The sequence below is a fragment of the Propithecus coquereli genome, unplaced genomic scaffold (genome assembly GCF_000956105.1).
Source record: "Propithecus coquereli isolate 6110/MARCELLA unplaced genomic scaffold, Pcoq_1.0 Scaffold44, whole genome shotgun sequence".
Taxonomy (NCBI): domain Eukaryota; kingdom Metazoa; phylum Chordata; class Mammalia; order Primates; family Indriidae; genus Propithecus; species Propithecus coquereli.
Genome location: NW_012150174.1, coordinates 9,126,125 through 9,148,018, shown reverse-complemented (window position 1 = coordinate 9,148,018; position 21,894 = coordinate 9,126,125). Strand labels below are relative to the sequence as shown.

The 21,894-nt window shown below is 52.4% G+C and overlaps 1 protein-coding gene across 5 annotated transcripts in view; it reads left to right on the top strand.

Annotated features, from left to right (window-relative positions):
• Positions 1-21,894, top strand: part of AMPD3 (adenosine monophosphate deaminase 3) — a 44,119-nt gene that overhangs the window by 12,611 nt on the left and 9,614 nt on the right. For 4 of the 5 annotated variants that reach the window (XM_012654226.1, XM_012654227.1, XM_012654224.1 and 1 more), the window contains exons 3-10: positions 5,281-5,485; positions 8,725-8,887; positions 11,040-11,259; positions 13,090-13,219; positions 18,633-18,827; positions 20,107-20,238; positions 20,778-20,941; positions 21,692-21,818. In XM_012654226.1, the coding sequence (XP_012509680.1) occupies positions 5,281-5,485; positions 8,725-8,887; positions 11,040-11,259; positions 13,090-13,219; positions 18,633-18,827; positions 20,107-20,238; positions 20,778-20,941; positions 21,692-21,818 (1,336 nt within the window). The remainder of the gene's footprint in view (positions 1-5,280; positions 5,486-8,724; positions 8,888-11,039; positions 11,260-13,089; positions 13,220-18,632; positions 18,828-20,106; positions 20,239-20,777; positions 20,942-21,691; positions 21,819-21,894) is intronic. The other variant, XM_012654228.1, reaches the window with a different exon arrangement.

Here is a 21,894-nt window from a genome sequence, read left to right as displayed (position 1 = left end):
TTAAAAATGCAGGTGTTACATATTTCATTTAAAAAGCCACACCCAAATATTTTAAAAATTAAGATATAAAGGGGACAGACTTTATAATCCAAAAAATTTGGCTATCCAGAACAGCCACTTCCCTGATAACATTTTGACTAGAATAGATAAATATTCGTTATGAATTGAGCACAGCGCAGATAAATATTCGTTATGAATTGAGCACAGTGCAGCTGAAGTGTTGCTAAATCACTTTATTTTGTGAAACTTGTTAAATCAGGGGTGGGTAACTTTTTAAAAATTCAGAGCCATTGACAAAGAGCTTCCTTTGAAATAGTCAAGTCATCTGGTTTCAAGTTAGGAATAGAGATTGTAACACTTAAGTCAAAGGTAGTGAAGGTGTGCTTCATTTTGACTTCTGGGATCTTTAGGGAGGAAGCGCAGCTGGGGAGGATGGGGAAAGGGAGAAGCACAGGTGAGTGGCAGGGCACAAGTGGAGACTACAGTCAGGAGGGCAGGGGAAGGGAGGGGAGGAAGGATGGAATAGGAACAGGAGGGGCAGGTTTCCAGAGGGAGCTGAGGGCGGGGCTGAGTATTCACAGCTGCACGGTGCGGGGGTGGGGGTGGGTGTCAAAGCTGCACCCACTGGCCAGAGCGAGTGGTGTCTGTGGGGGCCTGCGCTCTCTTCCGGCCCCTTTTACAGCGCCCCCGACATGCAGCATGTGTGAGAGTCACTGTTTCTGAGCCCTCCTCTCCAGACAGGCTGGGATCTCTGGTCTCAGTCACAGAGTAGGTGCCAGCTCTTCACTTAGTCCCTGTAGACCAGGAGTCCCCATTCCACATTGGTGCCATGACAGTGTGAGCAGTAGGAGCAGATGAGCTTGTGAAGTGGAGAATGCCTGTCCCACCTAATGGCATTCAAATTCACATTGTTAACAAGCTCCTGGCTTGTGACTCCTGCCCCAGTCTTTGGAGTAATAATTCTCATCTGGAGGGGGAGGGGCTGCCAGAATGATCTACGTACGTGTCAGGGGAGGGATTCAAACAAGCCTCCCCATTCTGAAACGTCCCCTTTTGCTCCCACCCCCAGTCTGGATTAAGTGTCTGCCCTGGGATCCCAAAATATCTGGGGCATCTCATTACACTAACCACATTGTATGATAACAATCTGTTGAACTGTCTGGGTCCATCTCTGCCATCATCGTCAGCCCCTGGAGGCAGGAGTTATATTTATCTACTCTTTTACCCCAGGGCCTGGCACCTGGTAGTTTATTGAATGAAGTGGGGTCCACGTGTGGCCCCCTGACTCATGGGATGCGCTTGAGAGCCCGGTGAAAGGTTTGCTCTGGTGCCCCTCCTGCCCGGCAGTCCTCTAGACAGGGCGCCAGGCAGTGAGCTTCAGAAGGCCCCTGAGAGGATGCTGCCTGTGCTCTAGAAGAGCAAGGAGGGCCCAGGGCTCTTAGCCTGGGTTTAGCATATGAACCTTACAATGGGAAGGCTCTGGGGCATCTGATTCCCAGGAGCTGAGGGGGGTTGGGAGTGGAGCAGGGTAGGGTGGGGACATAGTGACTGGCAGGATCAGCCAAGGGCCATAGAGCAGGTAGGGCACCACGCAGGGGCTGGGTGATGAGAAGCGGTGATAGCGGCCCAGGTGACCAGATCACCTCCTTGTCTTGATGGCCTGGAAGACCATCCATTTTGGGGATGACAAAGCTGCTCTCTGGTCCTTCAGGCCCTCAGGCTTGGCCTGGAGCTGGTGTCCTCACAGCCCCAGGCTCTGCCAGCTCCTTGGCTGGAGTGTGTTTTGCCAGGTGCACATGTGGGCAGGGGAAGGAGGAGGCGTGCCAGCTGTGGCAGAGCTGGCTTATGCTGGTGCCCCAGGGGCTAGCACGAGGTGCAGCAGGTGGGACTGCAGACAGACAGATCTTGGCCCTTCGTGAGGAAGTGCTTTCTAACAGTGGCACCAGATCATGTTTTGTTCAACTTTGTGTTTGTGTGTCTAGTTCTGACCCAGCCCAGAGTTGATGCTTGGTAAATGTTTATTGAATAAATGACTGAATGCTGATGTCTTATTCAGGAATGTAGTGAGCTGTCTGTCATTGGGGGTATTTAAGCAAAAGCTGCCTTTGTGAGAGGGTCGGGGTGCATAGTCTTTAAAGTCTCGTCAAGCCAGGAGACCCCATAGTCCTATAATACAGAGAAAGGTAATGGTAACTTCTTTTATTATTGTGACGCATGTGGGGCTTCAGACAGCCTTGAGAGGGAGAGGGTGTGTGTGTGGGCACATACCCACATGCACTGTCACACTCACACACACACTCACACTCACTCACACTGTCGCACATTCACACTCACACACTCTTTCACACACAGTCACTCAACTGCCACTCTCGACCTTTGTGGGCTGAGCCTTAGTGGTACAGAATGGATACTAGATGTGGGCCTATGGTAGGCAGAATTTCTAAAATGCCCCCAAAGATGTCCCTCCCTAATCTCCATACTCTGTGAGTATGATGAGCTCTCCCTCCTGGGATGATGTTGTGGAATATGGGACAGTCAACCTTAACATAGGGAGGCTATCAGTAGGCCTGATCTAATCCCACGAGCCCTTAAAAACAGAGAGCTTTCTCAGGCTGATAGTAGGCAGGGAAATCAGAGGGATTCGCAGCACCAGAACAATGACCATTCCTGGCTTTGAAGATGGAGGGGACTATGAGCCAGGATCAGAGTGTGGTCAGTGGGAGCTGAGAGTGACCCTGGCCAAAGCCAGCAAGCAGTCTGGGACCACAACCTTACAGCCACATGGAACCAAATTCTGCCAACAACTGGAATGGGCTTGGAAGTGGATTCTTTCCCAGAACCTCCTGGCAAGAGCACAGTGTGGCCAATATCTTGATTTTGGCCTTTTGATACCCTAAGCATAGAGCCTGGACAAACCCACCCAGGCTTCTCACATACAGAACTGTGAACTAATAAATGGGTGTTGATTTAAGCCACCGAGTTTGTGGCAATTTGTTATGCAGCAGTAGAAAACAAATACAGGGTCCTCCCTTGGGCTCCATTCAGCTTTTCCAGCTTTCTGAGACACAAGCTCCATGGTTAGCTTCTGGTATTCCAAGCCCACGGTGAATGGGCCCTGGGGAGTTGGCCCATCTGTTGTTAAACCTATCCTTGTGTCTGCAAAGTCTGAGCTCTCAGCCCACGGATGCTCACAGGTCATGATCTGGAGCTCACCTGAAGACCAAGGCTGTAGCCATAATGGATGTCATCAAGAAGGAGAATTCTGTGGGCACCAGCTGGTGGGTACTGGCTTCTTTACTGGGGCAGAAGCATATGGACATTCCTAGGACAAGCCTGGTGGGCTCTTGGCTTAGGCAGCCTTCCAGATTTTTTTTTTAACCTTTCTTACCTGCCGCTCACCTTAGATGTCACCAGTTGCTTCTCCTTGGCAGGACTAGACCTCAGGCAGCACTGGCTGAGGCATATGAGAGTGAGGTTGCATAGGCATAAAAATAGTGATCTGGCAGGCATGTGAGTGACACAGAAGCCAGAGTCTCACGGCACCCAGTTGAGCCTGTCAGAACATGAGAGGGAGCCCAAAATAATGGCTCTTCCTCCAGGTGTGAACATCTAAAAGATGACAAAGGGAGGACCTCATTGCTCAACATGAATCCACCTCTGAAGAGTGATTGGCTGGCATGAGTTGGCATCTTCCTTGGAGCGGGATGCTTGGCTCAGCTCCACGTGATGGATGGCAGGCCCAGGAAAGCTGGGGGTGGGAGCTCCCAGAGCTCAAGTGGTGTTTCCCGAAGCAGCCCAATGCATCTCTTATGCAGGGGCAGGGGCAGGGCAAAGGTAAGCTCCTGAAAAGGCCACCTCCATCTTCCAGGTGTAAGCAGCCTCGCCCCAGAGAGGTGATAACACAGGCCAAGCTGGTAAGAACCAGAGGACCATGGCAGGTGGTGGGCGTATAAATAGGAGAGAAGAACTGTGGTTCTTGAAAAATCGACAGAGACAGACCTGGCCAACAGCCAAGAGGAAGGCAGCTGCTTCCGGGTGAGCCATGGAGCCCACTTGGGGATCAACCGATTTCTGCACCTCTGTAGGTGTCACTGATGCCTGGAGAAGAGGAGGGGTTCCATGGGCTCTGGTGGGTCACAGTTGTCACTGAGTCCTTTGCCGGTGGCTGTAGGTCCTGGTTGTGGTGGAATAAACACCCAGGAAACTGCTCTGTCCCTGTGGCACAAGGTAGGGCACGTAGTCAGCTAGTTTCTGCATTGGACGCTATGGGGTGGCAACGCAGGGAGACCGGGTTCCACTGGAGGCAGAAAGGAACACGTGGATGGGGAGTGCGGATGGCTTCACCTTCCTGCTGGGTCGTTCTCTTCCTAGGGCTTCCTGGACTTGCGGTGGTGTCATCGGAAGCATTACTATCACGTTAATGAGGAAGGTGGAGTCATCACAAATCAGCCTTGCAAATAAGCATGAGCTTGTGGCATTTTAAACCAACCTTGGGGCCCAGAGTCAGTGAAAGCATCTTTTGGTGCCCAGGTGACAGGTCCAGAGGGACCTGAAATTGATGCTGATCAATCCTTTTCCCATAACAGAGGCACAGATCTGGGCCTGCTCCAGCAGCAGCAGCAGCCAGGGTGGCAATGCCAGGCTTGCGGAGGGGGCAGCAGAGGTGGTGGCTGGGTACAGTGGCCACCCTGCTGCATGACTCTGCAAGCCCTTTCCTGTCTCTGGGCCTCTGACTCTTTTTATAAAATGAGGAGATTGGACTAGTTGAGCATCCCTGTCTCTTCTGCCCCAAATTTCTAACTGTGAAATGCAGTGTGATTATCTCTCTGTGATTATCTTTCTATTCATAGTACTTCCTGAGACTGTTCAAATTGGAGACTTAGAGTTTGGGTTATCTGAAGACAGCATGCTGTCCACACTTCAGGGAAAGTCTGGTTGATTTGATGTCGGCCTCACCTCTCAAGCCCTGGGTGTTAGAGCCCTTGCAGTGTGGTCTGCTGTCTGTCTGTCAGTCTCCTGTGGCATTTGCCTACCCTAGTGCTCTGTGTGCTGTGCAAACACAGCCCACAGCAGTAGTAACTGCAGGTCGGGGTGTTGGGAGGGCTGTGCTGTGTCTCATGCAGAGAGATGTATGTAAGAGGAAGGCACAAATAATTAGAAACTTCTTAATGGTAGGGCCAGCACCAGGGATTAATCACAGCCATGTACATAACTCAGACTTTATCATTCACCCCAATCAGCTGCTGATGTCTCCCACTTTTCCTTGTCCTTGGCTCTTAGAAAGAAAAGTTTCAAGATGATTCGGTCCCAGTCCCTGTCTCTGCAAATGCCGACACAGCAAGATTGGAAGGGCCCCCCGACAGCCAGTCCGGCCTTGTCTCCCACAACCCCTGTGCTTGTGGGAGCCACGTCCCAGCCCACGCCAGCACCCTATGCCATGCCCGAGTTCCAGCGGGTCACCATCAGCGGAGATTACTGTGCTGGGGTAAGGTGCCTGTGGGAGTGTTGTATGTGCCTTGTGTGCAGAGGCCAGGGGCCCTGTGGGCTGTTGGGGTCATGCCCACCCCTGAAGCGTGACCCAGTCTATGGGTGTCTGGCTGGTGGTGGAGAGGAGGCACAGGCATTCAAAGAGAAGGAGGGTCCTAGCAGAGGTTGTGGGTGTGGGCGTGTCTGGGGGCCGCCCCGACCCTGTGAGGAGGGCCCTGGCTGCAGGCTGGCACTTGGTGGCTGTGGCCTGTAAGTTCCATATGTCCTCTAGGTCTATAATGCTGCCTGCCCTCTGTCCCCATACCCTGTTGAGAAAGCTGCCAGCTTGGGCCCTATTGTGTTCCCACATGTTTAATAGATTCAAAGTCATGGTACCGGCTGGTTGTGTGACGTTAGTCATTGCTGCTTCAGCTCATCTTACTGCTTAGTTTCAGTGCCTTGAATACAGGCTAGACCCCACACCCAGGGAGAGGGGGTCTTGTTTGGAAAGTGAACAAGCTTGCTCTACACCTGGTCAGTTAAGTCAGCCACTGAAAATGTGCCAGTCTCACCTGATCGGATGAGTCCTTTTCATGAATGCTTACTTCTTGGAGAGAAACATCGCTGAGTTAGTGCCAGCGTTAAGTTTGGCTCTGTCTTCCTGGCCCGACCCACTACTCATGTTCCAGTTGGCTTTGTTAGTCTCTTCTTTTTAGCAGCAGCTGTAGGATGTACAATGAATCTCAGAAGGCAAAGTAGTTTATTGCTCTTCCTATAAAATTGCCACCAACTTTAAAAAGTATTTTTTTTGCGATAAAGAATACTTGCATATGGCACAAAAATGGTATCAATCCTCAAGCCACCCATTCCCCTCCTCAGAGGCAAACACTGGCTTTGGTTTCTTGTGTATTCTCACATAGATGTCCGTGTACCTACAATTAATTATGCACACATTTTACACAAATGGTAGTTTACTACACACATTGTACTGCACCTTGCTTTCTCACTTAACAGTACATCTTAGAGATAATGCCATAGCAATATAAAAAGAACTTCCTCATCCTTCTTTTACAAGTGCATAGTAGTCCACTGTGTGGATGTACCATCATTTATTTTAATGAAGTTCCTATGGGTGGGAATTCAGGTTGACTTGGAAACAATGCAGCCCTTGTCTGAAGATCAGCACCCTGACCAAGAGTCTGGTGTGCACCCAGCCTCAGGCATGTGGGTAGAGCAGTGGAAAGGAAGAATTGAGGTGGGTTGAGCATCAGCTGAATGGGAGGACACCAGTTTAGACCATTAACTAGCTTCTTTCTACCAGTCTCCTGGCACATAGTAGGGCACGGAGCCCCCAAACTAGGCAATTGGTCTCCAGAGAGCTAAGTGTTCACAAGAAGTAGGTTACCTTGACGATCTCCTTGGCACCCAGTGGGTCTGCTGCCAGCCGTGAGGCCTGCAATGCCTACAGGCTTGGCTGGTGGCCACTGGTCCACTGGGATCCTGAGCACCTTCTCTGATATCCTTAGCCATGGCCTGAGCCCTTTGTCATGATGAGTCCGTTGATTCTACAGAGAAAATATTTGGCTTTGTCGTTGGCAAGGACATATTTTTGTCTGGAGTGTTTGTGTCTGCTCCCCTAGTCCTGCTGTTCTCAGAAGCCGTCCACTGGAAGGTGTAAGATGAAATGAACACACCTCATAGGGACATTTAGAGGCAGGAAAGGAGAACCTACCACCTTAACAAAAAGCAAGGAGTACTATTTAGTAAAAGTATAAAAACATGCATGAGAAAGGTATTTACCAACTTCGTCCCTCTGAGGATGGAGGAGGGTGGGGGAGGGATGAGGGCAGGATTTTATTAATAGCTGTATCTGTGATGATTTATTTACTTAAACTTGTGAGAATTCTGAAACAATTATGAAAATATTAATATTGTTAGCTCTGAAAGGTAGGTTATATTATATTCAGTGCTTGTCTCTGTTAAAATCTTCCAAAACTAAAAATGATTGTTTCAATTAGGCAACAGAGGAAACTTCCAGGCCCCAGCCCTCCGCACTCTGTGCCTTGCCAGCATGTTGCATGTTGCAGCTCCCTCTGCTGCTTCGCTTAGCCCCATTACGACTGGCTGTCTGGCTGCTGTCTCTCCACGCTCATCCTTCCCAAACAGACTAAGATTAAGGAGCCCGTTTGGAAGGTGGAATTTATCTCATTCATCTTTGAATACAAGGTAGCTCTGGGAAAGCAGAGCATCCTTGGGCTTTGGGAATCAATCAGATTACAGTGTGAAGTTTGACTTTGTAACTTCCTGGCAAGTGACTTATGCTGTCTGGGCCTCCGTTTTCCAGTTTGTAAAATCGGTTGCAGTGAGGAGCAAAATGAAATCTCTGGAAAGGTCTGGCATATAGCACCTGACAATAGGGCTTGTCCACCAGAGGAGTTGGGTGATCACCAGATTTAATCAGAAGCCTGGGATTGGCAAAGTGCAGGCTGAGCACACAGTTGTTCTGTTTTGTTACATCTGAAGGACAGGTGAATTTTCTCTACTGAAAATCATGGTTCTCATCCTCTCAGGGATAGGATTCAGGCTTTGTCTCCTCGTGCGCCAGGTGCAATAGCAGGCTGTGGTTTAATCAGCAGCATGTGAGGCCAGTCTCTGGGCCAGGGTGCCCATCTCCTTCCCAGCAACCCTAACTTTCCTTCTGTGTCTCCTGTGTCGAGGATCCCCAAAACCACCCCCGGGTTTGGTGATTCTCTGGGAGGACTCACAGGCTCAGCATAGAGCTGTACTTACAGCTGGGATTTATTGCAGTGAAAGGATACAGAGAAATCGGCACAGGGAAAAAGGGTACGTGGAGGCTACCAGGTGCAAGCTTCCAAGGGTCCTCTCCCTCTGGAGTCACCAGAATGTACTTAATACCTGCAGCATCCAATTGTAACGACACACCTGTGAAGTGTTTTCTACCAGGGAAGCTCATTAGAGATTCAATGCCTAGGGTTTTTACTGGGGCTGGTCACATACCTGCAGAGCACGTCCCCAAATTCCAGACTCCTAAAAGCAAAGCAAGGGTCCAACGTAAACCATGTTGTTTATACCAACAGTTTAGTCTCGGTGACTCTCATTAGTCAGGGAGTGGTGATAAACCCTCCTGAAATCCAGGTTCCCAGCTGCGAGCCAAGGGCCAGCTTGCAAGCAGAGCTTTCTGAGGATGGCGGTCCCAGGCCCGCTGTGTGAACTTCTCTGCCTGCCGCCCTTCTGCAGATCACCTTGGAGGACTACGAGCAGGCCGCCAAGAGCCTGGCCAAGGCCCTAATGATCCGGGAGAAGTATGCACGGCTCGCCTACCACCGCTTCCCCAGGACCACGGCCCAGTACCTGGGACACTGGCGGGCCGACACGGCACCTCTGGAAGAGGGCCTCCCAGGTATGAATGAAGCTCTGCTGGAGATGGGGTCCCAAGTGTCAGCCTGGACCAAGAGTTGGTCAGGGCTTTTTGTTGGCTCAATGTATTTCCCCTTCCCCTGATGGTGTTTTAGGGGCAGAGTCCTTTTACTGTCTTCTCCTACACCGATGTTTGCTGGTTCCCTCAAGGACTGATTCAAGGTGTGCTGTGTGCCTAGCCCTGGCAGAGAGCTAAGCCGTAGGAGTTGAGAGAGAGAGAAGAAAGATAGTCCTTGGTCATGGGCGTCTGCCAGGGAGACAGGCAGTCTCACGTGGGGTATTTCAAAGAACACAGTCGGGCAACAGGAGCCAAGTTGGTGGTAGGGTGGGAATAGGTACAGAGGGCACGTTCCCGGGGCAGGGGAAATAGGCTCTGGCGCCAAACACACCTGCGTTTGTATCTAAGCTCTGCCAGTTTCTTGGGATGTTGGGCAAGATATTTCTCCAAACCTCAGTTTCTCAATCTATAAAATGGAAATACTAATAATATCTATGTTCCAGGGCTGTTGTGAGGATTACACAGGAGTATGCATGTGCAGTACTTAGTGCAGTTCTGGTATAAACGGAAGGGAAGGGAGATCAGAGAGGGCTGGTTGGTTTCCTGGTGAAGTGTGTTTGGCCTGTGAAGGACCTAGGGGCAGTAGAGGCTGTACATTAAGTAATATAAATGAGGACAGGAAACCTCACTCCCGAAAGTTGGTGGTGGGCAGCAGATGAGAGCTTGGTGGTCTGCACCAATGGCAGGACCCTGCTGCCCCTGGTGTAGCTGGTGGTGCCAAGTTGTCCTGTCTCTGGCTTCTTTGAAGCTCGAGTCCTGCACTTACTACCTGGGGCCCTGGGTAAATCTCAGCCCTTTGGGCCCATTTCCCTGTTTGAGGGAAGTGGATCCCACCACCCCAGTTTTGGCAAGGACAGACAGGAGTGACTGTCAAACATGTACTTCGTGTGGACAGAGGCCCCCAGGGTCCTGGGCATGAGTGCAGTGAGGGGAAGCAACCTCTGAGCATGCAGGCTGTAGCTTCAGCAGGGCCTTGTAGCCATGTGCATCTCACAGATCGTGCAAACCCTGTGATGGTGCCTGAGGGGGGACACTGGTCTCTAGCTCTGCTCTGCTTCGACTCCTCTGTGACACCTCATGTTTGCTCTAGGGACGGGCTGTCCCTTCCAAGCACTGATGGAGAACACCCAGGCAGGTTACCCCACCTTGGCGGCTTCCGTTGATGAGGATCCCAGGGTTTGCTCCTGCCTAGGTTGGCAGCTGGGCAGCTGGTTCTGTGTGGTGCTGGCTGATCCGCAGAGAGTGGAAGGCTCCGCTCTACTGCTGGCTTGCAACAGCCTGTTCCTTGGCCAGAGACACTTTATCAGGAGTCAGGAAAACTCCCTGTGAGAATAATGCCCTATAATTCATCACGTGTAGTGCATTATTGTTTACAAAGAATTGTTCTATACACACCATTGCAGCCCCCACAACAGCCTGTTAGGGAGGGGGTGTTATCCTCAGATGAGGAGACAGGATCAGAGAGGTAAGGGGGTTTGCTCAAAGTCTCGCAGTTGGGAAGTAGCAAAGAGGCGTTTTCTGCCTCCTGTTGGCCGCTTTGTCACTGGCATTCCCTGCTCTGTAGGAGACAGGTTCCCTATCTGCTGCTGCTCTGGAGGGGGTGGCTTCTTCATCTAGCCCCTCGCAGCTGAGGACGGAGATAATTATTCCCCGTGGGGAGTCCCGGGTGCTGTCTGTTCTCTTACTGAGAGAAGACACAGCTGCCCTTTAAAACATTCCTGGGGTCTCTGAAGTGCCAAGGAAACTGAAGCCCATTTCCATTAAATTTAAAAGATTTGTTGAAGTGCCAGCCGTGTGCCAGGGACTGTCCTAGGTAGTGGGGACATAGCAGTGAACCAGTCTGTCACATGGAGCTTCTATTTGAGTAGAGAAGACATACTATACCCAAGATAAAGAAGTGAAATTATTTTACACGGTGGTGAGTGCTAAGGAGACAAAATAAAGCAGGGAAGACGTGGGGGCAGTTGAGGGTGGTTGGGTTTTAGGCAGGATGGCCAGACAGGCCTCAGTGTCTTTTGATCCCATGCACGCTCATAAAGTCAGGGGCGCTTTGTCATCCCTCAATCCTGTTTTGCAGACTTCCACCCGCCCCCGCTGCCCCAGGAAGACCCTTACTGCCTGGATGATGCGCCCCCCAACCTGGGCTACCTGGTCCGCATGCAAGGGGGCATCCTCTTTGTGTATGATAACAAGAAGATGCTGGAGTGCCAGGAGCCCCACAGCCTGCCCTACCCTGACCTGGAGACCTACACGGTAGACATGAGCCACATCCTGGCTCTCATCACTGATGGCCCCACGTAAGCCAGCTTCCCCCGGGGCCGCCTCTCAGCATGGGCGCTATTCTGCATGGGCAAGACCAACCAGGTCACCCCTCTGCCCTGGGCTTCCCTGCACTTAAACCTTCCCAGAAAGAGAGTGCTTTCCCCTTTCCTCAGTACTTCGTGGGTTTCTGCAACCATCTCCCTTCACAAGCTGGCACATTCTTAGAGTTGTTGCTACCTGTCCCTTCTGCATGCATAGATGTGGAGCTTCTGTTTGCTGGTCGCCACCTGTGCACCTTAAAATGGCTGCCCCTGCTCTTCCCAGGCAGGACAACAGCCCTGCAGAGAGTTACCAGCCCAGGGCATGACCGTACTTGGTGAGGAGTGATGAAGACTGTTGCTTCAGGCCTTGGGTTTTCTGTGTTTCTGGGGGGAGCTTGCAGGGAGCTTGGGAAACTTCATGCCATGACCCCCATGGTGCTCGTGGGCCTGGCTCCAGCTCCAGCAGGCAATTATCTTTCCAATTTTGCCCCCTTCTTGGTGGGCAGTCAGGCTAATCAGTGACAGAGGTCAGCATGCTGGGACCCTGAGAGCCCTGGAGTGGCTGTGCTAGGAGAGGCAGTTGGGGCGAGGAGGCGGGTGAGGGTGGCGCCTGAGGACCTTCTCTGTGGTTTCGGTGGGAATGGTGTGATGCCAGTCCCCAAGAGAGGAGAGTGGCCCGAGTTGGGCGGGCAGCACGGCTCTTGGTCCTCACTGATCGGAGGCCAGAATGAAGACTAGGGAAGGGGAGGGGACAGTTCCCAGGAGACCCTCCTCAGCCAGGTGTGTGAGCTGTGGCTGGTCCTGCCTGAGGAGAGAGACTGGCTGAGGTGACCTTCAAGCTCCCTTCGGACTCTGAGGCTCTCCTGTGCTCCGCTCTGGGGCTTGTCTTGGCAAATAGGCGATCTCCCTGTTGCACGGTCGGCAGCTGCTCTTATGGAAGTCTAAGTGATTATTGGATGCAAAGGGAGCTGCTGTTGGTTTGAGGGTAGCATGAATGGTGGTGGAAGGTTCCATGTGGCTGGGGATGCGGCATGTGGCCAGGCACCTTGGGCTGGCAGTGGAGACCCCTACCCCAACAGTGTTTGCCAGCTGAGAACTCTCCCTACCTGGGGCCCCCTTCTCTAGTTTGGTGGGAATCTGGGGTATTAGACCTTACAGAGGTTCCTGTCCAGGAACAACACCCCTGTATTCCCAATCTGCCCATGATGCAAAACATCCACCTCTTGTCATGGAGCCCCAGATTTGGGAGGTCCTTGGGTCTTGGGATTTGCGATATGGCCATTTGGTCAGGGGGTGGTACCGCTTCATCCCAAGGTGGGCAGGTCATGCCTTGTAGTTTGACTGTATTATCAATCTTCTGGGCATTGATTCCTTCTTCAAGGAATGAAAGGCAGCTGAGGATGGATGGAAGGAAAGAAAGGAGGAGCTGTGGGAGGGAGACTTTTGTTGGGATCCACTGCTCAGAGCCAGGCCCTTTCACAGGCATAAACCAATTTAACCCTCACTTCAGTCTTGAATGTTATCATCTGGTATTTGCTCATGGGAAAGGGAGGCTCTCAGTTAATTGCCTAAACAATTAAAGCTAGAAGTCAAAGAACCTGGTGGAGGTCTTGATTCTCCCCTCACTTTATAGAGTCCAAGGATGTGGACAGTCCAGGGGGTCTGTAGAAAGCGGGCCCCCCCTTACCCCTTCCTGCTCTATCCTGCCAGAGCCCTGCCCCTTCCACCTGAGGGCTGGTCCCCATAGAGGCTGCAGGGCTCCAAACTGGAAAGCTTGATGTGACTTCTGCTCAATTGTGGTTTGTCCCCCTCTCCAAACTGCAGGAAGACCTATTGTCACCGGCGACTGAACTTTCTGGAATCCAAGTTCAGCCTTCATGAGATGTTAAATGAAATGTCCGAGTTCAAAGAGTTGAAGAGTAACCCCCACCGGGACTTCTACAACGTGAGAAAGGTGCGTGAGCAGCCAGCATTCAGAGCTGCTCCTCCCAGCCCCAGCCCCGTCCTGTCCCCCTCCCAGCCCATGGGACGCTCTGAGCCAGTTTAGGGCTAGTTCCCCATGCCAACGTCAGGGCTCCCAGCAAAGGCAGCCTTCCTTGGCCAGAGAGGTATGACGTGTATATGCAGAAGGAGGATTGGACATCTGCCTTTGCTGAGTCAGACTGCCTTAGATCATACTTACGTCACTCTAGGTAGAAACCTTTGTCCACACTGTGTATCTGTTGGAATGTACCCTCCTCCTTGGAAAATAGGGTGTATCCTGTTAATTGGTCATAAAAGTTGAGCACAGGCTACTTTTAGGGTAGGGGATGTATTAGATTCATCATGGAGAGTAGAAGCTATTAAGACCTCTTTGGACTTGGGAGTTCATGGTTTTACATCCTTCAGGATCATGTGGATTTAAAGAAAAGCCTTCAACTTGCTCAGATCTCTGCCCCTCTTTACCCATTGAGGTAGCTTTGGCCTGGGCCCCTGGCAGCCTCAGCCTGCAGGGGCTACAGCAGGGGCAGGTGTGAAGGTTAAATGTCGTGGCCTCCAGTGTGTCCATTCTCTGCCATGGAAGCAATACACGGTGAGGCCCCAGGTCACTGCTAAGCGTGGGGTGTTTGATGGTGAGCAAGAGACGCTTCCTGTTGACAAGAAATCCCCAGCCTATTACTTCAGCAATAAGTGTTGCAATGGGGTGGCTTTCAGGGACAGGCCGATCTGAGCTGACTTAGAGAATAGGAGTTAGCCAGGCAGAGGGTGGGGGAGGGAAGTGGAAGTGGTGGCATTCCAGGAGGAGGGCACAAGATAACGTGCCTGAGCAGATGCCAGGAGGGAGAGTGGCACGAGAGAAGGGAGAGAGAGTCTGAACAGTGCGCTAATGTGACTGCAAGGAGTGCAGTGTGGCTGGAGCTCAGGTGGTGGGAGAGGGCAGCGGTGGGCTGTGGGAGGCTCTGGATCACGTGGGGCCGTGGGTTTCTAGAGAAGGCAGGGAGCTGGGAGAGAAGCTCATGGGGGAAGGGTGAGGATCAGGCTTTGCTTGGAGGAGGGGTGACCAAATCTGAGTTGAGTCACAGTGGGGTTGTCATCTCCACAGGAGCTTCCATCCCAGCTGGGACCTCTTGAGGGCTGCCCCTTCATGGGGTGAGTTTGATAAGGGAGGGTGGGTCAAGGGAGGATGTGGCCCCTCTCAAAAGCCCAGCTCGAGCCTCCCTGACCTCATAGCTGGGAGCACTCAGCAGTGCAGGTAGAAGGCCCCCTCCAGGGAAGTCCTGCGGTCACCTCTGTTATATGCCCGGCGGCCATATGTGGACTCCTACTTGGATGGGATCAGGAGCTTTAAGATGTGAGAGTTTAGCTTCAGCTCATGGGCTCTAAGTTGCTTATGGAAGTGTCATGGGGACTTCCAGGCAGAGGTGAAAGGTCATGTGGTAGACACCACCTACCTGGGCAGCCTGGCATTTTCACCTTAAAGTACCCTGTGTTCCTTCTCTGTGAGCCTTAGGTGTTCAGACAGGTGGGTGCCTCAGTCACTATGTGAACTCCTGTCAGCCCTGCCCAAAGCATCCCACGTGCCCAAGCAGGTGTCCAAGGGAACTCTTCGCCCTGCTCAGTGTAGCCCTGCCCTCTGCATACGTGAATGCTCTGGGCCTGCCTGCTTCCTGCTACCTAGGACAAAGGTCCTTGCTGATGGGGCTGGCTCTGGCACTGTTTGCTTCCGGGTATTGCTGGGCCTACCAGCTGCTCTCTGGCCACAGTGTGGGACAGAGTCCTGGCATGGGGCTGTGACTGCATTCTCAGAGCCAGTCCTGAGGGTTCCCTGTCAGTCTGGAGGTTAATGTGCTCTCTGGAAAGAGATGTCCTTGGCACTTGTGCTGTGACACAGTGGCCTATTCTCTGGCACCAGTCAGTTCATAAACCTGGGTCCAGGTCTGCTGTGAGTCAGGCCTGTGCTCGCTCCTCCTGGGTGGGGGCGCGGGCTGCCCCTGCATGCTGGCTGCTTTATATTGCCCTCACAGCCTCTCCTGTGGGGAGGGGAGCTGGCTTTCTGAAATCCAGAATGGGCTGGAAGGGTGGCCTCTGTGTGTCTGAAGAGGCTGTCATGTCCCAGGGACAGGCCAGGGCTGTGCTCTGAGGGCAGGAGCTGTGCGTGGCCATGGGTCTGGGTGGGTGGTACCTGTGAAAGCACCTGCAGTGTCGTCGAAGGTGACGAACTACAATACCATGAGGTCCAACCAGCGGGACTGTGGAACTGAGACACTTCTTTTCTATTCAGAGCTATGATGCAAAGGCTAATAATAAGTGTGTTTGCTGCTTGGGAGTTGGGTAGAAGTAGGGATAATCTACTTTGGTTTAAGTATCACATCAAGGATAGCAAATGGTTTTCATCTTCTGTGCGAAACCTAACCAACTGGGAGTGGCTACCTGAGGCTACTCCTGAAGCTTAGTGAAAAGAGTGCTGTAATCGATTGCTAATGTCTGCCGTGGGTACAGAAATGGTCAGCAGTGGCTTAGCTCCAGGTGTTGGCCAACCCTGTTCGGAAACTCTGTTTAGACCTGGATCTTAGGTGAAAAGCAGGGAATGCGCTAGGATCCTCTGGTGAGTTGAAAACACTGCCCTCTACTGACAGCTTCTTTTGCTTGTTCCTAAAATAATCACTTTAGAGATTCTGAAGTTTGGATTGGGTGCTTCGTGGATTGTCCAGTTGTTTTCCTCCTTTATCTTGTGACTCATGGGGGTGAGGACAGGCTGAACCCCCTGTGGTGTGTCATTGGTAAGCCTGGAGGACACAGCCAGGAAGCCCAGAATGTGCTGAGTCATGCTGAGGTAGTTACGCCAAGCTGCGTCCAGCTGAGCTAAGCCAGGCTGACCTCTTGCGCGTCCCACATGAGCCCAGCCTCGTCCCAGAGGGGCCTGAGCCTTTACACCGTGCTTCGGTGATGTCTTAGTTTTTGGTGTTTTGAATGTTTTAATTCTGTGATATCTAGTGGTCTGTCTTTCTGGCAGAAGTGGCAGGATTAATGGCAGGAAGGACCCTGACGAGAGAGTGATGTGGCCAACAACATGGGCTGGCTGGTATGATGCTCACAGAGGTCCAGCGTATCAAATGTCTGGTTTGGCGTGACTCGGAGATGCCCAGCCAGCTGTGGACAGCATTCTCTGCCCCGAGGTCAGCCCCCACCTCACCCCAGCCCTGGCAGAGTGCCCAGGCAGCCGCAGCAGTGACCCCAGAGTATTGTCTGGTGGCTGGCAGCACCTTGGCCTGTGAGGCTGCTGTCTCCTTCCTTGGGGACCTCCTGTAGCCCCCTGGGCTCATGCAAGTGGAGTCTTGATGCCCACTGTGGCTTCAGGCCATCCATCAGCTTGACTGGGGCTTCATTTCTTTAGGGCTGTCCTATGAGAGAGGCACAGTGAAAAAGAGAGAGTAGGGATGAAGGGTGGGGAAATAGGTAGGGGCCAGGTAATATTAGCAGGGCCCTCATTCTAAGATTAATGAAGAATAGCTCATAACAGAATAAAATCACATTTAAAAAGTCCATTCTAGCTTCTGGGTGTGGGGGATGAATTGAACCAGAGCAGGAGGAACAGGGGCAAGACCAGTTAGGGGTTGCCGTGAATCCAGGTGAGAGAGCACGCAGACTGGGACTCACGTGGGGATGGTGAAGGTGGAGCGTCTTACGGATTTAAGATCTACTTGGAAGGTAGAACTGATGGGACTGGCTGGTGTTGAGGGAGGGGAGATGGGAAGGCCAAGGATGACTCCAGTTTTCCAGCATGAGTAGCTCGGTGTGGGACACACCATTTCCTGGAATTCGGAAACCTGGGAGACTACCAGGTTTGGGCTGGCGCCAGAGACGGAGAGTCTAGTTTTAGATATATTGAATTTGAACTGCCTTTGTGTTATCCAAGTGGAAATGTCAAATAGGCAATTGTATTAATATTTATAATTCTGGAGCTTGTGGCTGGTGATACAGACTTGGGAGTTGGTATAAAGAAGTTAATTAAATGCACAGAAATGAATCCGATCACCATATTATAGGGAGTGTGCAGTGAGAGGATAAGAGGGCCCAGGACCAGGCCTGAAGAAATTCCAATACTGAGAGGTCTGGGAGTGAGGATGAAAAGACTGAAGAGGTTGAAAAGGAGAGGCCAGAAATGCAAGAGGACAGTTTGGTGTCACAGGACTTAGCACAATACAGAGGACATGAGAAATCCCATGAGGTATTTTGAGATCCTGCCTGGTGCCTTCTGCAAGGAAGCTGCCTTTCCATGCAACGTGGGGAGAAGTCCAAGCTCCCTGTGCATTTCTGCTCTTCAGGATTTGCTATATGATCTTTGGCCTTGGGCCCCGCAGCCTGAGTCCATGTGTTGGCCTAGGGTCTGTAGAGCTGCTGCTTCTTGGGGTTTAGATGCCCTGGGGTTTAGGGGAAGTGTAACTCGCCAAGGAAATGGCGTGGTGGGGGCTGGCCCCGGGTGCCTGTCCTCCTCACTCACCCCCACGTGGAGGTTTGCTCTGGGAATGCCCTGCGGGTCTGAGCAGTCAATGGGAAGAGTGGGATTTTGTGGCACATTTGGTGGCTCCTCAGGGTTATCATTGAAACCATTAGAACCATCACACTTGTTCATTTGTTCCTACATCCATTGATTCTACTAATACTTCGAACCAGGCTCTGGGGTAGGTGCTGGATACTTTAGATGCATCAAACACTGTCCTTGTCCTTGAGGAGCTCCCAGTCTAGTGAAGGTGTAGACAGAAAAATATTAGAGTGGCTCAGGAGGACATGTACAGCAATGGATGTGTGTACTAGGTTTGCAGGTTGGGCAAGGGAAGGAGTGATCAGTTGTGCTTGGGGGATCAGGGCTGGCTTCCAGATGGAGGAGGCTGTGGGAATTTCCAGGTGCATGAAATTGGTGGGGAGGAAGGAAGGCACTCCAGGCTGAGACACATGGGCGAAGTGATATGGTGCGTGCCTTGAGCACCTGTAAATGGCTGGTCGTGGCTGGAGCACAGAAAGGGGCAGTGGCAAGGTGAGAGGCAAGACTTGAAGTAAGCTTTGAGCCCCAGGCTAAAGCCCTCGGGCTTTATCTTGAGGCTGAGGGGGGCCATTCATGGTTTGTTAACAAGGGAGTAGCCTGATCCAATCTACATTTTAAAAAGATCTCTGGGTGCTGTAAGGTGGATTGGGCAGCAAGGCAGAAGGGAGGGACACCAGTTCCACAGCCCAGTGGAGGACGGGAGAGGGATCCTGGCATTGGTGAGGCTGCTGCTGCGGCCTGTGAGGTGCTGAGGCTCTGTGCTCCACACTGAGGGTTGGATGTCCTAACTTTTGTTACCAGGGGAGGTGGCCTGGCTCACGGGCTGGTGGGTGCTGTGTTCCAGGTGGACACGCACATCCACGCGGCTGCCTGCATGAACCAGAAGCATTTGCTGCGCTTTATCAAGCACACGTACCAGACAGAGCCCGACAGGATTGTGGCCGAGAAGCAGGGCCGGAAGATCTCCCTGCAGCAGGTGTTTGACAGCCTGCACATGGACCCCTACGACCTCACTGTGGACTCGCTGGACGTCCATGCGGTGAGTGAGTTTCCGCCCCGGAGCTGCAATCAGAAAGCAGCCCTGACTGCAGACTCAGCCCCCTGAAAGTCGCAGGACCGTGATTGGAGGGAGGCTGGCTGTGGAGGCAGCGCTTTCTCTTCCAACCGTGGAGGCTGTGAGAGGTCACGTGGCCTCTGGGGTGGCCATGGGACGGGAAAAGCACGTGCGACTTGGGGTCAGACGGGCCTCAGTACTAATCCCACTCCTACCACTCAGGAGTGTTGTGCCCTTAGGCAACTCACTTAAGCGTTTATTTCCTTGCCTATAAAATGGTGATTGCCATGTGCTTTACTAACTTTACAAAGTTATTAAAACACTAAATGATGGTGCATCTGCTGTGGAAAACAGTAGGGTGGTTCCTAAAAAGGTTAAGTATAGAATTGGCGTGAGCTCCAGCAATTCCACTCCTAGGAGTATACCCACAAGAATTGAAAGCAGGGACTAGAACAGATACCTGCACACCATGTTCTCAGCAGCTTCATTCACAACAGCCAGAAGGGGGAAGCGAGCCGAGCCCATCAGGAGATGAGTGGTAAACAAAATGCGGTATATCCGTGCCACGGAATGTTATTCAGCCAGACACATCGGGCCAAATATCATTCCGCTTACATGAGGTATCTAGAGTAGGCAAATTCACAGAAACGGGAAGGAGAATAGAGGTTACCAGGAGCTGGGGCGAGGAAGGAAAGGGGAGTTAGTGTTTAATGGGTACACAGTTTGGGACAAGGAAAAAGTTCTGGAGATAGATGGAGCTGATGGTTGCACAGCAGTGTGAATGTACTTAATGCCACTGGACTGTACAATTAAAAATGATTAAAATGGTAAATTTTGTGTTACATATGTTTTGCCACACTAAAAATCCTTGTTAAAAAAACAAACAAAATATCGAATGATATAGTATGGAGAAAGTGCTTTACAAAGTCTGAGCAGTCATAGGGAACACTTTATTATTGACTGTTCAACAGTCTGGCGTCCTCTGCTCCTAAGCCAGCCCTGTCCCTGGCTGTGGCACCTGGGAGCATGAGGTCCTTGCCGCTCCTTCACAGAGGGCCTCATAAAAGGACCCTGTGCTGACCAAGTGTAGATCCATGGTCCAGGCCCTCGGGAGTGGCCAAGATTTCATGCAAGAAACGAGTGACGTGGAAGACAGGTTCCACTGTGGCCCCACAGAAGGCCACCTCGTAAAGGCCTGGAGGGGAGAATGTGTGTGGTAGCTGCAGAACGACGTGGTGACCTGGGGGTGTTCTCCTCCCCCCAGGGCCGGCAGACGTTCCACCGCTTTGACAAGTTCAACTCCAAATACAACCCTGTGGGGGCCAGTGAGCTGCGTGACCTGTATTTGAAAACTGAAAACTACCTGGGAGGAGAGTACTTGGCTAGGATGGTCAAGGTGAGTGAGCCCTCAGCCTCTCCAAGGCCTCCCAGATACCCAACGGCATCTGCCTACGGAGGGTAGGGGTCCTGCGTGGCCTCCTGTCTCCTTCCCCTCCCTCTGTCCAGCATCGGCTCAGGCAGGGGCCAAGGTGCCCAGGCGCCCAGTGCCAGAGTGCAGGCAGGCAGTGCTGCGTGTGCCAACTGCAGGGAAGAGGAGGGGAGAGCATCCCCCCTGGCCAAGGTCACAGCACCTGGGCCGGCTGCTGTGTCTCTCTGCAGCCTGAACTTGGCTGGGTGCAGGTTAGCTCTGTGTGGAGATGCTTCTGCTGCCGGCAGCATTGCGGTGCTGACCCAAGGCCTCCCTGCCCAGGGGAGCCTCTGCTACAGCAGAGCGAGTGCTCACAGGCAGCGGGCAGCACTGGGGACTTAGATCTGACCTTCTAGCCTGGGAGCTGAGGGAGCTGCAGGATCTGGCCAGTGACAGGGGGGAAGGGGTGGGGGTCTCCCGTGTGACTGGGATGCTCTTGGGCTGACCCAAACTCTTCTTGGTGCCAGGAGGTGGCGCGGGAGCTGGAGGACAGCAAGTACCAGTATTCAGAGCCACGGCTGTCCATCTACGGCCGCAGTCCTGAGGAGTGGACCAGCCTGGCCCGCTGGTTCATCCAGCACAAGGTCTACTCGCCCAACATGCGCTGGATCATTCAGGTGCCTCGGATCTAGTAAGTGAGGTGGCCCTGCTCTGTGCCCTGTGCCCTCCAAAGATGACACCCTGTCCCACATGGGCTGCTGAGACTGCACTATTGAGGGGTAGGGCCTATTCTGGCGTCAGCTCAGCCTGGTTCCTTCCAGGGGTTTTTCCACAAGAAGGAGTGATTGACAAAGATGTCCTCATGACACTTAACCCTTATTCTTTGAAAAATATATATGGGCAGAGTCCTTGGGGAACTTCTTCTCATTGAGGGTTGAGGATGGATTGCCCTTCTGTTGAGGCCAGGGTAGGGGGTGACCTGGCAGTGGCCTACATTGCTGGCCCTCTCCCTGGTATCACTCACACCTCCGCTGTCCTCTCCAGGTGGCTGGCCAGTGTGGGGCTCACGGCCCCGGGATGGGCTGGGGTGTGTGGTTTACGGAAACAGTCGAGTGGCAGAGAGTTTGCATCACTGGGAATTTGAGGACTCATCTCTCTGCCCCTTGGTCAGCCTGAATCCCACCACCTTTCTCCCAGAACGGCCTCTGTTTGAGAAAGTGCTCTCATAGGTGGGCGGGTGGCGAGTTTGCAAACCAGAGCCTAGGATTCTGACGCTGCTGGGAGTGGGTGGAAAGAAGGGATCTGTATTCAGGCCATGTGGGACTCTCCTCTGGGCGTTTGATGGGGACGCGGGCTGCCTGAGGAAGAGACTGGGACTGACCTCCACCAGGGCAAGGGGGCTGATAGGCCCACCTAATAAGCAAGTCTTTGCTACCCCCAGTGACATATTTAGGTCCAGGAAGCTGCTGCCAAGCTTTGGGAAGATGCTGGAGAACATCTTCTTGCCCCTTTTCCAGGCCACGATCAACCCCCAAGATCACCGGGAGCTTCACCTCTTCCTTAAATATGTAAGTGTGGGGGGGCTTCCCAGGCAAAGGTCATAGTGGCGGAGGGAGGGGGTGGATTCCATGCGGGTTGGGTCAG